The sequence below is a fragment of the Lepidochelys kempii genome, chromosome 1 (genome assembly GCF_965140285.1).
Source record: "Lepidochelys kempii isolate rLepKem1 chromosome 1, rLepKem1.hap1, whole genome shotgun sequence".
Classification (NCBI taxonomy): Eukaryota; Metazoa; Chordata; order Testudines; family Cheloniidae; genus Lepidochelys; species Lepidochelys kempii.
The window spans coordinates 217,617,344-217,634,101 of record NC_136380.1 but is presented as its reverse complement, the minus strand read 5'-3'; the positions used below and the strand labels follow the sequence as shown (position 1 = coordinate 217,634,101).

Sequence of the window (16,758 nt, the reverse complement as noted above, 5' to 3'; positions counted from 1 at the left end):
CACTTCATCGGATGCATGTAGTGGAAAATGCAGTGGGGAGATTTTATATACACAGAGAACATGAAACAATGGGTGTTACCATACACACTGTAACCAGAGTGATCAGTTTCTCAGGGTCTGGCCAGGGATATTTTCTGTGCCATGAGTTAAGATTGGCTCTGGCTCCTCCTCACGTACCTCTCTCCATTGCCCAAATGGTCCTGGTCCCCTGCCCTTGTCTCGCCCCTCCCGGGGGCTGTTTGCAGAGAGAGGTATAAAGGGGCGGACCCAGCGGACAGCCCGGGTGCAGGGAGCCAGCGGACAAGGCTGTGTGTCTGCCTCACTCACCATCCTCGCTCTGCACCATGGGCAAGGACAGGCTGCCCGGAGGCCCGAACATCTTCCTGCTGCTCCTCTTCCTCCTCCCTGGAGACACGTCACCCACCACCGAACCGTAAGCTGCACACGCAGAGGGGGCTCGTGCTGTCTTCTCTTTTCTTTCCTTCATCCCCCTCACAGCGCTGCCAGTGCCACTCAGACCTGCCCTGCAGCCCCCCTGCCATTCCAGTCCTGGGCTCCCCACACAGCGCTGCCAATGCCCCTCAGTCCTGCCCTGCAGCCCCCCTGTTATTCCAGTTTCCTTGCCTGTGAGGGAGAGCTCAGAAAAGTGTTGATCTTTTCTCCTCTTCTTTAAAGCCAGTTTGCTTCCCTTGGCAGCCACAGACTGTGCTTGTTCCCAAAGAGAGTCAGTGACCTAGATTCCTGTCTGTCAGCACAGACCCTGGCTGTGGCACATTCTGCCGGAATATCCACCTGGGGCACTGCAAACTAGCAACTTGGCTGCAACCTCGCCTCCATTGAGGGGCCTGAAGAGGGCGCGTGGCCAAGCTCAGCCAGGAGCTGGGCAGACTCAGGGTATCCCTTTGGCAGTGTCGACTGGCAGAGACTTCCCCTGGAGCCCGGCATAGATTAGAACATTTGCCCTCCAGTGGGCACTCCCCTGTCCTGGGGGCAGCACCCCTCCTCGCTGGTGTACATGAGCAGGTACAATTTACAATGCCCTGATTCAGCAGGCGATGGATCTAGGGTTGATAACTTTCTATTTGCACAAAACTGAACACCCTTGCCCTGACCTCTGCCCTTCCCCCTCCTCCAAGGCCCCGACCATGTCCCGCCCCCTGCTCACTCCATCCCCCCCTCCCTTTCTCGTTTGCTCTCCCCACCCTCACTCACTTGCTCATTTTCACCAGGCTGGCTCAGGGGACTGGGGTGCAGGAGGGGGTGACGGCTGCAGCTGGGGGTGCAGGCTCTGGGGTGGGGCCAGAAATTAGGGGTTCAGGGTGCGGGAAGGGACTCCAGGCCTGGGTAGGGGTTGGGGTGTGGGGGGGTGAGGGCTTCGGCTGGGGGTGAGGGCTCTGATGTGGGGCTGGAGATGAGGGATTTGGGGTGCAGGAAGGGGCTCCGGGCTGAGGGGTTCAGAGTGCAGGAGGGGACTCTGGGCTGGGGTTGAGGCATGCGGGGTAAGGCTCTGGGTGGGGCTGGGCATGAGGGGTTTTGGGGTGCAGGAGGGTGCTCCGGGCTGGGACTGAGTTTTGGAGTTTGGAGAGTGGGAGGGGTTTGGAGAGCGGGAGGGCTGGGTCAGGAGGTTGGGGAATGTGGGGGGAAGTGAGGGCTTCAGCTGGGAGTGCGGACTCTGGGGTGGGGCTGAGGATGATGGGGTGGGGTGAAGGATGGTGCTCCGGGCTGGGATTGAGGGGTTCAGAGGGCAGGAGGAGGATCGAGTCTGGGGCGGGGGTTGGGGGTGCAGGCTCCGGGCAGCGCTTATCTCAAGTAGCTTCTGGAAGCAGCAGCATGTCCCCCCTCCGGCTCCTACGCAGAGGCTCGGCCAGGCAGCTCTGAGCACTACTCCATCTGCAGGCACCGCCCCTGCCATTCCCATTGGCCATGGTTCCTGGCCCATGGAAGCTCTGGGGGCGGTGCTTGGGGCGGAGGCAGCGTGCAGAGCCCCGTGGCTGCACTTACACGTAGGAGCCGGAGGGGGGACATGCTGGCTGCTCCCTGGGAGCCGTGTGGAGTGGAGGTTAGCATGGAGCCTGCCAGCCCCGCTGCGTGGCGCCGCCAACCAGACAGTCAGCAGCCCGGTCAGCAGTGTTGACCGGAGCCACCAGTATGCCTTTTCGACCGGGTGTTCCGGTCACCTGGTCACTCTAGATAGATCTAGTCCCATAACTCCAATGTCAGATCTCTTAATCCAATTCACTCCATATTGTTTTGAATTGCCACCCTGCCAGAAATTCTGACATTTCAAAAATTGGTCTCATTGCAAATTGGAACACACAGTCCAAATTTTTCATGGAATGGAAATCCCAGAAATATTTTATTCAGAAAATCTAAACACTTACCTTTTGATAATGTCAAAACATTGTACTGTAATATAAAATGAAAAGGAGTACTTGTGGCACCTTAGAGACTTGAGCATAAGCTTTTGTGAGCTACAGCTCACAGTGAGCTGTAGCTCACGAAAGCTTATGCTCAAATAAATTGGTTAGTCTCTAAGGTGCCACAAGTACTCCTTTTCTTTTTGCGAATACAGACTAACACGGCTGCTCCTCTGAAACCTGTAATATAAAATGTTGCACATCATAATGTATTATATTTAATATTCTATAACATTCATATTATAATATAAAAGTCAAAACATTTTTACGTTATTTAAATAAGAATGTCAAAACAATTCATTTAGACATTTTCCCATTCAAAATGTTGTCAAAATTGACACGCTCCTGCAAATTGTCTCCATTATGATGAAACTGCATTTTCTGACAGAAAACGGTTCCCTCTGAATTCTTTTGCCTCGCTCTGTTCCACTCTGAGCATGTAGTTTCATCTGGTCAGACTTGTCTGCGTCTTGCACCTTTAAATGGAGAGAAGACCCCCCTCTGTGCTGCAGAAGCAGCTGCCATTTTGTGTTCAGTTGCATCCTACAGGAGAGGCCCCGCTCTTCTCTCTCCATCTGTCTTACCAAGACCTGCCTTTTGTCCTATCTCATTCTCTTAGTCTAGACGAAAATTTGTTCTTGCTGAAAGGGCAGAGGAAGAACACAACATGAGGCACTGTCACCAAGTCTATTCTGCTCTGTGTGAGGCATTTTATGCACATTTTAATGAAATAATTTGCATATTTGTGAATACTTTGCATATGAGCATAAATTTAAGCTCATGGTCGACAAACCCTGCCCCAAGCAGAGGGGGGGAGGGCTGGCCAAGGAGCTCAACAACACATGGCCGCTATGGAAGGTCAGTGCTGAAAGGTCTCTGGGGGCAGAGCTGCTGGAGTGGTAAGGCTGCTGGGGCTGGAACTCCTGCAACGCATTGGGCTGTACAGATTGATGGGGGCTGAGGGGTTGTACAGGGGGGTGGTGGCGGCCAATATCAGACCCCTCACATTTAGGGTTACCATACGTCCATATTTTCCCGGATATGTCCGGCTTTTTGGTTCTTAAATCGGCCTCCGGGAGGAATTTTTAAATTTTAAAAATTCCTCCCGGGAAAATATGGACCTATTTAAATATCTAAAAACATCCGGGAGGGCAGCTGCAACAGCGAAGGTTACCCCGCCACCCTGTGGACTGTCCTCTTTTTTGAATGTTCAAATATGGTAACCCTATTCACATTGTGCTTTTGCCCCAGCCAGCTTCTGCAGCCTCTGTTAGAGAGCTTATTCCTTCACTCTCCCACTTGGTCCTTCTCGCATGAACAGAGAGCAACAATACCCGAAGTCTGAAGGTGCAAACAATTTGATGTTTATTGGGGTGAACTTCCAGCAAGCTTAAATACAAGTTCCTTTTTCCTTATTTTCGAATCCCAACTTACTTCCTGTTTGCCCCTAATTTATATAGTAATATTCTTAGCTATACCTTAACCAATCATACTACTGAAATTTAACTAACCAATCCTAACATACTGTAACATGATTAGCTAACCAATTATATCCCACCACCTTAATCAGTTTACACCCAGCAAAATTAATTATACAGCAAACAGAAACAATCACAGAACCAGACAGAGATTATACAGACAAACAATAGCAAAGTGGGAACTATAATGACAAAACAATACAGAAGTGAGGATTTCACATCCCAGCTATTGATAAGTGAGTTCTTGCCAGACAGGATGCTATCAAACTAAGTTTCCTTTTACATTTTCTAGGCACTTCCCTTTCTCTGGAGGCGATAGGCATTACCAGGACAGGAGTGTATTCCTAACAGCCCAATAGCACCTTCTTTCAATGTGACTAGTTTGGAATGTGAGGATGTGACCGTTTGCTTCACAGCTTATGGCTGCCTCTGCTGCTTAGCCAAAGGCCTTAGCCTAAGAACAGGGCCTCAAACTGTCACAGTAAAAGAAGGCCCTTACACCAGCAGACAGTGATTTTGATTCTTTCTTTTATACCTCTAGAACTAGCCAAGTGATAAGAATACCCCTAAATTCTTAAAGTACAGGCCTTTGCAGACAGGCCTGAATATCTATATCCTAACAGCCTCTGCCATCACCTCCAGGCCGCTTGCTCTGATCCAGCAGGGAGAGAGGAGGCACCTGGCTACTTGCTCAGCAAATGCCACAGCTGCCTCTAGCAGCCATAAGGTGCAACTGCAGGAAACTGCCTGCTGCCTTCTTACAGCTCAGCCCTTGGTCTCTATTCTATGTAGGTTCTCATAGTGTGCGAATCACTGCAGTACCAGCGAGCCTGCCACTAGAGTGTTAAGCCAGACGACTGTCACATGTTGTTCCTTCTGTCATCCTCACCCCAGAGGGAGAAGTGTGTGCCATGCAGTGTCTGGCAGAGTGGGTGTCAAATGCTATCAGAGCAGAAGGGCTGATTTCAGGCCCCCTTTGCACTCACTCTGCACCAGGTGCCAGGCAGGGAAGAATCAGCTCCCAGCCTTTATTGGCTGAGATTGAAGATAGAGAGAAAATCACACAGGGCTTGATTCAAAGCCCAGTGAGGTGAATGGAAAGAGTCCTATTGACTTCCATGGGCTTTGGCTCAGGCCTAATAAAGGGCGAAGAGGAATTTAATCAGAGCCAGATTAAGGCTACTCCTACCTGACTTTGTCATTTTGAAATCTTGGCTAAGCAAGATGAACAGCCCCCCGGCAGAAAGCTGGGTGTCCCAGGGGGCTTCATGCTGCTGCATGTCCAGCCTCCCAGCAGTGACGCTCTGCCAGCATCTCTGCTCTGAGTCAGCAGGCTGCAGCCTTCTGTAGTAGGGTTGCCAGGCATCCAGTTTTTGACCAGAATGCCTGCTTGAAAAGGGACCCTGGCGGCTCTGGTCAGCACTGCTGACTGGGCCATTAAAAGTCTGGTTGGCCACCTGCAGCAAGGCAGGCAGGGTGCCTGCCTGGCTTTGCTAAGCTCCCAGAAAGCTGCCGGCATCTCCATCTGGCTCCTAGGCTTAGGGGTGGCCAGGGGAGCTCTGCACGCTGCTTCCCTCCCTCCTCCCAGCGCTGGGTCCGCATCTCCCATTGGCCAGGAATTGCGGCCAATGGAAACTGCGGAGTGGCACCTGCATGCAGGGGCAGCATGGAGACTGCAGAGCCACTTGGCTGTACCTCTGCCTAGGAGCCAGACAGGCTGGCAGCTTTCTCGGAGCCTCCTGAAGTAAGCACCACCCAGAGCCTGCATCCCAAACCCCCTCCCACACACCAGCCCCCTGCCCCAGCCCTGAGCCCCCTCCTGCACCCCAAACCCCTCATCCCCACCCCAAAGCCCACACCCCCAGCTGGAGCCCTCACTCCCTCCCGCACCCCAATCCCCTGCCCCAGCCCAGAGTCCCCTCCTGCACTCTGAACCCCTCAACTCTGTCTCCACCCCTGAGCCCACACCCCAACCACCTGCCCCAGACTGGTGAAAATGAGTGAGGGTGGGGGAGAGCAAGCAATGGAGGGAGGGGGGATGGAGTGAGCAGCGGTGGGGCCTCGGAGAAGGGGCGGGGTAGGGGGTATGGCAAGGGTGTTAGGTTTTCTGCCAAATAGAAAGTTGGCAACCTTATTCTGTAGCCCAAATTACTCTGTTGTTGTCATTGCTGGTGAGGGGCGAGCTAACCTGGGTAAAGTCCTCATTAACATTTGAACTTGTAAGCTAGCACTTTTCATCCAGAGATCTACATGTACATTAAAGGGGGGCATAAGCAGCATCTTCAGGATCCCCATATGAGAAATGGGGAAACTGAGGCACAGAGAAGTGAAGCCCAGTAGCACACAGCAGATCACTGACAGACCCAGCAATAGCAATGAGTTTTCTGGCCAAATCCCTGTACAGTAGGTCACTCTGCCCCTTTAGCAGAATGGCCATTCCCTACATTCAGATGTCATCGCACACAGCCATCCCTACATTTGTATCTCTCCATTACTGAGGGCAGCTGGTGACACCTAGATCCACAGACAGCTAGAGAGGGGGTTAGATTAAAAGCCCTGATCCACACTCCTCTGTAACTGCCTGCCAGTCTCCATGGAGGTACAACAAGCATTTCATCTGAGCTCCCTCCCCGCTGTTCAGATAATACAGCGAGGGGCTGTGGGATACACAAACATCAATTAACAGCCTGGAACTTTTCAAGCCATCTCCACGCCCTGCTGGGAGCCTGAACAAACAGCCCTTGGACAGCAATCGCTGCTAGCACAGAACTAGTTCCTTCGCTCCAGGTGGTGTCCTGGGTTCCTGGCTGACTGAGCAGACCAGCTAGTATGTTACAAAAACAAAATTAAATTCACCATCCTGTATGTACAAATTACAGTGTGGATGGATGGTCGGGGATTCGGCTGTCACACTAGCCCATGCCCTTTCATCAGTACCTTCTCCATTCCCCATCCCCGCCTCTCTGACCTGTGCCCTTCCCCTTCCCAGGCAGTACATGGTGCTAGTGCCCTTTCTGATCCACACCAACGTTCCTGAAAAGGTCTGTATCCAGCTGACCCACCTGAACGAGTCTGTGACGCTGAGCGCCACGCTGGAATACGCCGGGGCGAACAGGAGCCTGATCGCAGACGTGGTGTCGGAGAAGGACGTGTTCAAGTGCATCCCGTTCACGGTGAGTCTCTGACTCCCACAGGGTTTATTACCTGAGTCAGTAAGAGAGTGACAGCCTGGGAACAACCCCTGCAAGGCCTGACACCATCAGAAATCACAAACGGAGACAGGCTCAGGAAGGAGACATTCACGGAAAACCCCACAGTTCCTGCTGGCAGTGCTGTGGGTGCCTCAGAGGAGTGATCTTCAGTCGGTGCTGAGCTCAGTGCCTGGCACAATGCTGGGAGAGGCTCTGCTACAGGCTGTGGTGTGGCTGGCTTTGTTGGGTGGTTTTCTCTCTGAGTCAGTGCTAACCTTATGGCTGCGGCCTGGCCTCCCATTTCTCGGGGGGCTCCACAAGCCTCTGAGTGAGACTGGAAAGAAAGCCATGGAAGGAGGAGGTTACAGAACTTCCTCCAGACCATCAACGTCCTTGAGCTCATCTGGTGCCTCTCCCGGGGGCCAGTCCAGGATTTCTCCCTGCAGCTCTCAAGGCTGGCTGCGGGGACAGTAGAAGAAAATGGACCCAGCACAGAAGTAATGAATCAGATGTAGCTTCCCATTTTCCTCCATCACTGGGATCCACAGCTGGGGGGACACGATCACAGTCCATCAATCCCTTTGAGGAAGGAGCATAATGAGGGAAGAGAAATGACCCCCAATCTTGGCAAGAGGCAGCACAAGGGGTGATGGGCAGAAGGAAAAGCTGAGACTAAGACACTGGGGGAAGTTCTTAAGATATGAGCTACTGGGGTGGAGGAGTCAGAGACTCCTGGTTGGGAGGGGATGGCAGTGGGTGGCAGGCACCGTCTCCTCTGGAGGAGATGGTGGAGGCCCCATCACTGCAAAGATTCTGGCAGCATAAAGGAGACATTAGTGGGGATGGAGGAGAAGAGTCCTGCAAAACCAGGGTGAGGTGAGACTGGCAGAGCTTGGCTTTCTTTCCCCAGACCCCACAATCCCTGATTCTGGTAGGTATGTGGTGACCTTTTTGGTTGGGTTTCATGTACAACTCCAGCCTCCAAAGGCTCAGTGCAGAAGGGAGAGCCTCTAAGGCAGCGGCTCTTTTGCTGTTCTCCAGGTTCCAAAGTCCAGCAGCTCATCAGCAGCGTTTCTCACGGTGCTGGTGAAGGGGCCGACGCTGGAGTTCAGGAGCCGGAAATCGGTGCTGGTCAAGAACTCAGAGAGCCTGGTCTTTGTCCAGACGGACAAACCCATCTACAAACCGGGACAAACAGGTACAAGGAGTTGGGTGGGGAATTATATACAAGGCAGGAAATCCTCCCTGCCTCCCCAGAGACCCCACAACTCATCACCAAGTTAGTACGGCTGGCAATAAACCTGCCTTCCCACCGCCTCCCCGCTAGTCACAGAGGGGAGTGTGGTGCATGCGTCCAACCTTGCCATGTGTCCATGGATCATTGTATCTGGGCCAGGCATGCACACAGCAGCTGCCTCAATGACTGATGGTCCCTGTGTGAGTGGCTGCAGGTGTAACAGTGAAAATCTCTTCCTCTCTCAATCATGCCCTCTGCAGTTCTGTTTCGGATCGTCTCTCTGGACGAAGACTTCCGTCCTCTGAATGTGAAGGTAGGTCAGATCACTGATCAGTTTCCATGGCTGACTTGGTGAGCGCTGATGATGACCCCGTTAAAGTCCTTTGTGAGTCCTGAGGAACTTATTTCTATAAACATCCTTCTAGAGCCGTAAAAGCAACTCGGTAAATCAAATAATCCCATCTGACTCCCCACATCTTCTATGTGGGGATCAGTTTCTGCCATGATTTACACTCCATTCTCCTTCTTTGACAGCGTGTACATAGGACAGAATATGTCCCTTTATGGCACAATATGAATTATTATATTATATTACAATACTATAAAGCTGGCTAGTGTGTAAATGCACCACTGCCCTCTACTGGTTGGAATCTGAAATGCACAATTGTGTGTCATAAGGCTACTACTTTGTTGCCACAGTGGTCACAAAAATTGTGAATTTCAATAAAATCCATGAAATCTTGGATATGGCTGTAAAAACTCATTTGATTAGCCCCCAAACCAAGTGGTGTTGTGACCTGGCACATGGGAATGCAGCCCCACTCAGGTTGGGCCCGTCTGACCCTCCTTCTCCATCTGTGGAGGCGTGGACGGGCCAAACCTGAGTGGAACTGTGACCACATGCACCAGGTCCCAATGCCCAAAATGGGGAGTCGGGCTAACTACTGCAGGACAGGAGCTGCCGCTGCAGGGTGAGCACAGCATGCCCCCCATCACCACCCCGGGCCTCCCCTTTCAGCACCCTCACTATACTCTTTTCATGTTGATGTAGTGCAAACTACATTATTTGGTAACCTTGCCATAACTTACTGTTTTTTCTCCCACACCGCTGTTGTGAAATTTACTAAAAATTTCTGTGCTGAAATCGTAGCGTTAGCCATAGGCCTTATGTTGCGAACAGCTAACATAGATTCTTCTTTGGATTCCATGGTTGAGGCCTGGGCAAATGGATCAGAGTTCTGTGCCTTCTGCTGTTGCCATGAGTTTTGAAAGGCCATGGTGTATGGTAGAGTGACAGTCATGACATCAGAGATGGTCACAAAGTTGCTATAATGTGGAACCCCACAATGTTTTTCCAGAGTGACTGTTCAGAGACTAAATCCCTCTGAAGTGGATTTATGGACATCTACTAAAATAGCCAGTAATCCTGGCTCCCAAATGGGATCCTCTCCACAAGCAGCCCAGCTACAGAGGAGATTATGGGGTTGCTTCCTGTCTGCTTCCTGCCTCTTGGAAATACCCCAAGAGGAAGTAGGGTTAAAGAAATGTTTAGATGGGATGATCCTTGCTCTGAGATGCTGGGCCACATTCTGATCTCATTTGTACCACTGTCAATCTGGAACAACTCCACTGACTTCATGGGAACTGGAGTTGATGTGAGAGCCTAAATTGTGCATTAGTGCATTAGTAATGCCTTAGACTAAGACCAGTTACTGGGAGCAAAATTTGGCCAGTGAGGCTAAGCTGATTCTGAGATTGTCTTGGCAAAGATCTTGGGGAGGATGTTCATCTTTCCCCTGGAGCAGGGAATGGAAATTGTCCTGTTAGGATCATGTTGCCAGAAGTAAGTAAATTGGAAAAAGTCCAGAGGAGAGCAAAAAATAATAAGATGTTTCAAAAACCTGATCTATAAGGAAAGGTTGAAAGAATTGGGCCTGTTTAGTGTAGAGAAGAGACAGCTGAGGGGGGACCTGACAATAATAATCAGATATGTAAAACATTGTTATAAAGGAGACGGTGATCAGTTGTTCTCCATGTCCAAGAAGTAATTGATTTTGTTGGCAACAAGAGAGATTTAGACTATAAAGTAGGAAAACCTTTCTAACTCTAAGGATAGTTATGCACTGGAACAGGTTACTAAGGGAGGTTGTGGAATCCCCATCATTGGAGGTTTGTAAGAACAGGTTGGACAAACAACTCTCAGGGATGGTCTAGGTTAACTTGGTCCTGCCTCAGTGCAGGGAATGGACTAGATGATCTCTGGAGGTCCCTTCTGGCCCTACATTTCTGTGATTCTACAATTCTGTCCTACATGATAAATTGCTCACAGTTGGTGGAGCTAAGAACCTCCCTCTATCTTCTGTGTTACATCTTAAAAATCATAATCCTCTGTTTGTGGCATCCTTATGGGCCCTCTGACTATAGGGAACAGGAATTCGGGGCAGAGGGAATGAGCAGCAGGGCAGACGAATCTCCAGAGGCAAAAGATTATCATTATTCTGAAGGTGAAGGAGCATGCTAGTGTAACAAGGAGATTCTGATCACTTCATCTGATCTCAAGGAAACATAAAACTCTACCGGAGAAGTTAGTTCTTTGAACAGAATTGTAAAGAATAACTGTCAAAGAAGAAACCATTGGTCTTAACATGCAGAGCAAGATTGGAATAACTGGTTTCTCCAGTGCTTAATTTGTAAAGGTGCTGGGGGCTCAAACAATTTTTTTTTACGTGACGTGGCAAGCGTAGAGATGCCGGGGCTATTTACTGCCAAGCTAGAGATGCGGGGCTATGAACTGCCAAGCCTGGAGATACTGGGGCTCAGCCCTGGCACAAATTAAGCACTGGGCTTCTCCATTTGATCAAATCAGAGACTTTCAGTAGTGGCTTTAGGAACATCCTAAGGGCCTGATTCCCCAGTGCCGTGCACCTTGCGGCATCATTAACACCAGAGCAAAGTGGGCATAAAACGTCAAATGAGGCTTGTTTTGTGTGCCTCACTTTGCACTGGTGTGAGTGACAGCACCAGGGGTGGGCCAGCAGTGAGTCAGGCCCTGAGGAGATCACTTCTGTCTTGTGGGAAGGCATGTGACTGGGCCTCAAGACCCCTATACCTGGCTCTGTCACACCTTTCTGCACATCGTACACTGTGACCTAGCTGACCCGCCTCCACAACCTCACTGCAAGTTTGCATGTGCAGGAGCAGGGGTCCCTCAGGAGACATCCCAGCAGCAGGCCCCGCCTGATGCTGCAGAGCAGGACACAGAGAATTGAGTTGCCACCTGAAAGCCCTGAAAACCAGCAACTTTCCAAAGGGCCTCAGTGACTTAGAAACTTAAGTTCCCTCCCCACTCTGAACTCTGGGGTACAGATGTGGGGACCCACATGAAAGACCCCCTAAATTTATATTCCACCAACTTAGATTAAAAGTTTCCCCAAGGCACAAATTCCTTGTCTTTGGACGGTATCGCTGCCACCACCAAGTGAGTTAGACAAAGTTTCAGGAAAAGGACTACTTGGAGTTCCTGTTTCCCCAAAATATCCCCCCCAAATCCCTTCACCCCCTTTCCTGGGGAGGCTTGAGAATAATATAGCAACCAAATAGGTACACAAGGTGAACACAGACCAGACCCTTGGGTTTTTAGGACACTAAAAACCCAATCAGATTCTTAAAAGCAGAACTTTATTATAAAGAAAAAAGTAGAAGAAGCACCTCTGTAAAATCAGGATGGAAGGTAATTTTACAGGGTAATAAGATTTAAAAACACAGAGGATTCCCCTCTAGGCAAAACTTCAAAGTTACCAAAAAAAAAAAAAAAAAAGGAATAAACCTCTCTCTTAGCACAGGGAAAATTCACAAGCTAAAACAAAAGATACTCTAATACATTTCCTTGCTATTACTTACAATTTCTGTAATTTTAGATTATCATTTCAGTAGAAGCTGGATTACTTTCTTGATCTCTCTCTTTGTCTCAGAGAGAACAACAAAGAGCACAAACAACCCCCCGCCCCCAATTTGAAAGTATCTTCTTTCCCCATTGGTCCTTCTGGTCAGGTGCCAACTAGGTTAATGGAACTGATTAATCCCTTACAGGTAAAGGAGGGATTTTATGCTACCCTTAGCTGTATGTTTATGACAGGGCCAGATTGCCAAAGGGATTTAGATGCCTAAAGTTGCAGATAGGCGCATAGTGGATTTTCAGAAGCACGTAGGCAATTAGGAGCCTAACTCCCATTGGCTGTGGTGGGAACTAGGTACCTCAGCTCTTGGAAACTCCTCTAGGTACCTGTCTGCATTGTTAGGCACCTAAACACTTTTACAGATCTGCCCCCAAGTCTCACTGAAAGTCAGTGGCTCTTTGGCTCCTAAGCCACAGAACTTGAAAGGTACATAGGTGCCTGACTCCCATTGAAATCAACGGGAGGTAGATACATAAGTCCATTTGTGGATCTGGCCTAAAGTGCCTAAATCACTTTTGAAAAAGGCTCCTATGATAAATGAAGCGGGGGGAGGGGAGTAGCTCCCTTTTATGGGCACCCAGCCAGCCAGTTAGGTACAAAATCCGTTAGTAGCTGTTCTCTACTTGCTTTACCTGTAAAGGGTTAAAAAAGCCCATAAATAAAAGGAAGGGAGTGGGCACCTGAGCAAAAGAGCCAATGGGAAGGCTAGAACTTCTCAAAATTGGGAAAAAACTTTCCCTTTGTCTGTCTGTCTGTTGTTCTCCGGAGAGAGCAGACACAGAGCAGCAATGCTGTAAGAAGCTTTAAACCTGTTATGAAAAATCATCAAATCATACCTTGAAACTACTTATCTGAAAACCCAGATATGTAAGTAGATCAGGGAATGTCTAGGATTAGGTTTATTTCTTTATGGCTTGTGGACTCCTCTGTGCTAACCCCAGGTGCTTTTGTTTTGCTTGTAACCTTTAAGCAGCACCTCAAGAAAACCAATCTTGATGCTTATTATTATATTTGCTCTTTTTAAAATTTAGCCATAGCCTATGTTCCAGATGTATTTTCTTTCTTTTCGTTTTTTAATAAAATTTACCTTTTTTAAGAACAGGATTGGGTTTTTGTGTCCTAAGAGGTTTGTGCATATATTGTTTAATTAGCTGGTGGCAACTACTGATTTCCTTTGTTTTCCTTCTCAGTTCTTCCCTGGACAGGGGCGGAGGTGAAAGGGCTTGAGGGTCCCCGATAGGGAGGAATTCCCAAGTGTGCCTTCCTGGGTTCAAAGGCATTTTTTGCATTTGGGTCATGGCAACATCTACCCATCCAAGGTCACAGAGAAGCTATAACCTTGGGAGTTTAATACCAGCCTGGAGTGGCCAGTATTAATTTTTGCAATCCTTGCAGGCCCTCACCTTCTGCACTCAAAGTGCCAGAGTGGTGAATCAACCTTGACAGCTCCTAAGTCACTTGGGTGGGTTTGACATTTTTATCCTGAATCCTCTAAATGCAAAACAAAGTGTTTAATTTCACAGCTGTGTTAAACTGACCAGTTCAGGCTCTAAAACATTAAAAGGCCCCGCTGGAGTTTCTCATTGAGTAACAGAGAGCAAGGGGCAGAGGGAAATGCAGAGACACAGAAATCCCCTGAACAGGGTAGATGAGCTCAGTGCATGTCTGACCTGTATTTCTAACTCTGCTTTTCCCTGTTTTCCCCACAGTTTCCACTGGTCTTCATCAAGGTAAGTGGCACGTTGATTTTTACTCTCACGGCCGCTAGCTGAAACCTGGGGTTGCTGAGGGGCCGGGGAGACTCCCGTGCTCCACAGCAAAGGGGGTGTGTAGTGCGGTGTTCATTGTGAATGGGTAGTGTGGCCACTAGGGGGCTCAGAGCAAGGAAGTAAGGGTGAGTCTGTGGGAACAGGAAATAAGAGTCCTGCATTCACCCCACCCACCCTGGGTGATCATTGGATCATCTCAGCATTGGATCACCCTAGAGATTTCAGTCCTCAGCTGCAGTGCAGCATTGGAACGTGACCTGCAAAGGGGGAAAATGGGCCCGTGACCTTTTCTGCTTCTTTAGGTTGCTTAAAGGAGCCTGAAAAGGGTCTTTTGTGAAAGTGAGCCCTGGTCTGCACACAGATTTCATTCCAGTTTAACTGTGTCAGTCAGGGGTGGGATTTTATACCAAAATAGTTAAACCAGTGCAGCCACTAGCATGGGTCCAGTTATACCAACATAGAGGTGCCTTATACTGGCATAGCTCATTCCCTTTCTCATACAGAAATAAGCTATACTGGTCAAAGGCACCTTTATCCTGGTATAACTGTGTCCACACTAGGGGATTGAACTGGTGTCATTACACCAGTATAGCTCAAGCAGTACAACTTTTATATGTAGACGGGCCCTATGTTTGTTATTTCTGCCTCTTTTTCCATTAGAAGTTCAGATCTTGTCCACCCTGGAAGTCTCTGCGGGCACAAGAGAACTAGAGAGTTGATGATATGATACGAGTCCGTGGCAGGAAAACTGAACCCCTCAGATGGGAAGGGATCTTTAGGACTCTAATATTATTTAGGGTTGTTTGTTTTGTTTTTGTGGCCAGCTGTTTAATTCCAATGATTAAAAAACTGTTGGGATAAAGGCTGTCTCTGTTGAGACAGTGTGACCTAGATAGACAACTGTGGTGGGACTCAGGAGACCTGGGTTCTATTGGTAACTCTCCCACCCTTCTACTGGTGACTTTAAGAAGTAAGCTCACTTCTATCTACCTCAGTTTCCCCAGATGTGAAACAGGGATAATGATTCTGACCTCCTTTGTAAAGCGGGTTGAGGTCTATGGATGCAAAGTGCTAGGTATTTTTTTTATTGTTATAATTGTTTCCAACTCCCACCCCTTCAATTAAGATGTGGCCGCTCACAATAAATACATCTGAGATCTGGTGAGAAACCAGGGGAGATCAGACGTGGCATTCCTGCTATTTCTGAAGTTAAAACAATAAGCAGGGGGGCGAAAAAACACTTTTTTTTTTTCATGTGGAAAAAGCTTTCAGGACTTCTGTCTATATCCATCATAAAGATGGCAAAGGCAGCACAAGCCCAATGATAAACCTTCTTTCCCAGCCTCCTCTGAGTCACATAGTCATTTCATCTCCAGATCCGCCTCACACTGGGCTACCCGCTTTTGACTTGACTTAAGTGTGGGGCCAACTCTCAATAACTGCGACAGCGCAGTGGGACTTGTCAGCTGAAGGTCCTTTCACCCACTCAGCCTTCGGTGTCACCTAGTGGGGTCTCTTGGAAACAGGGCCTGCTCTCTCCCCGTCAGCCATGAGAGGTCACTCCCCTCTGCCATGTACATTGGCCAAACTGGACAGTCTCTATGTAAAAGAATAAATTGACACAAATCAGACGTCAAGAATTATAACATTCAAAAACCAGTTGGAGAACACTTCAATCTCTCTGGTCACTCGATTACAGACCTAAAAGTGGCAATACTTCAACAAAAAAACTTCAAAACCAGACTCCAGCGAGAGACTGCTGAATTGGAATTAATTTGCAAACTGGATACAATTAACTTAGGCTTGAATAGAGACTGGGAGTGGATGGGTCATTACACAAAGTAAAACTATTTCCCCATGTTTATCCCCCCCACCCCCCACTGTTCCTCAGACGTTCTTGTCAACTGCTGGAAATGGTCCACCTTAAATATCTATCACTGCAAAATGTTCCCGCGCCCCCCCCCCCCGCTCTCCTGCTGGTAATAGCTCACCTTAAGTGATCACTCTGGTTACAGTGTGTATGGTAACACCCACTGTTTCATGTTCTCTGTGTATATAAAATCTCCCCACTGTATTTTCCACTGAATGCATCCGATGAAGTGAGCTGTAGCTCACAAAAGCTTATGCTCAAATAAATTTTTTAGTCTCTAAGGTGCCACAAGTCCTCCTTTTCTTTTCACATCCCCCGTTACTTGGCTCAGGGATAAAGTGGGAATAAAATAAATCCTCTCCAGTCAGTCAGTCACCTGGGGCTATCTGAAGTAAATAGACTTTTGATGGTAGCCAAGATACAGAGGAGAAAACAGATAGAAAATGAAAGAGTGTGAAGATTAAACATGTTCCTGAGCAGTCTGGAAAGAGCACATCAAACTATATATTGCTTTTAGTTTAATCTCTTTGATGGTTTCTACTAGAGTTGGGCCTGAGCTGCAGAATTCAGAACCAGGTTAGGATCTAGTCACGTCAGACCTGGTTTGGTCCATTGCTTTGGCCTGTTAATCAATTTGTAATTAATAATACTCAGCTTTTACAGTGATGAAGTTTCAGGTCCAGCCTCTGGACCTGCCTTCAGACTTGCCCAAAACCATACTCAGGACCTTGTCTAATTTATTCAGATTGGCTTCCCACATTCCCCACCCCCCATACATATTGTGCATTGAGTAGCAGCCCAAAACAACATATTTAAGCCCAGATTAGTATTTCCATGGCC

At 48.7% G+C, this 16,758-nt stretch overlaps 1 protein-coding gene across 3 annotated transcripts in view; it reads left to right on the top strand.

Moving 5' to 3' along the window:
* Positions 1–240: 240 nt before the first annotated feature.
* Positions 241–16,758, top strand: part of LOC140898777 (alpha-2-macroglobulin) — a 66,555-nt gene continuing 50,037 nt past the window's right edge. For 2 of the 3 annotated variants that reach the window (XM_073313165.2, XM_073313156.2), the window contains exons 1-5: positions 248–433; positions 6,885–7,068; positions 8,128–8,284; positions 8,584–8,636; positions 13,989–14,009. In XM_073313165.2, coding sequence (XP_073169266.2) covers positions 345–433; positions 6,885–7,068; positions 8,128–8,284; positions 8,584–8,636; positions 13,989–14,009 — 504 coding nt within the window. In that variant the 5' untranslated portion in view covers positions 248–344. Of the gene's footprint in view, positions 434–6,884; positions 7,069–8,127; positions 8,285–8,583; positions 8,637–13,988; positions 14,010–16,758 lie in introns of all 3 variants that reach the window. The other variant, XM_073313174.2, reaches the window with a different exon arrangement.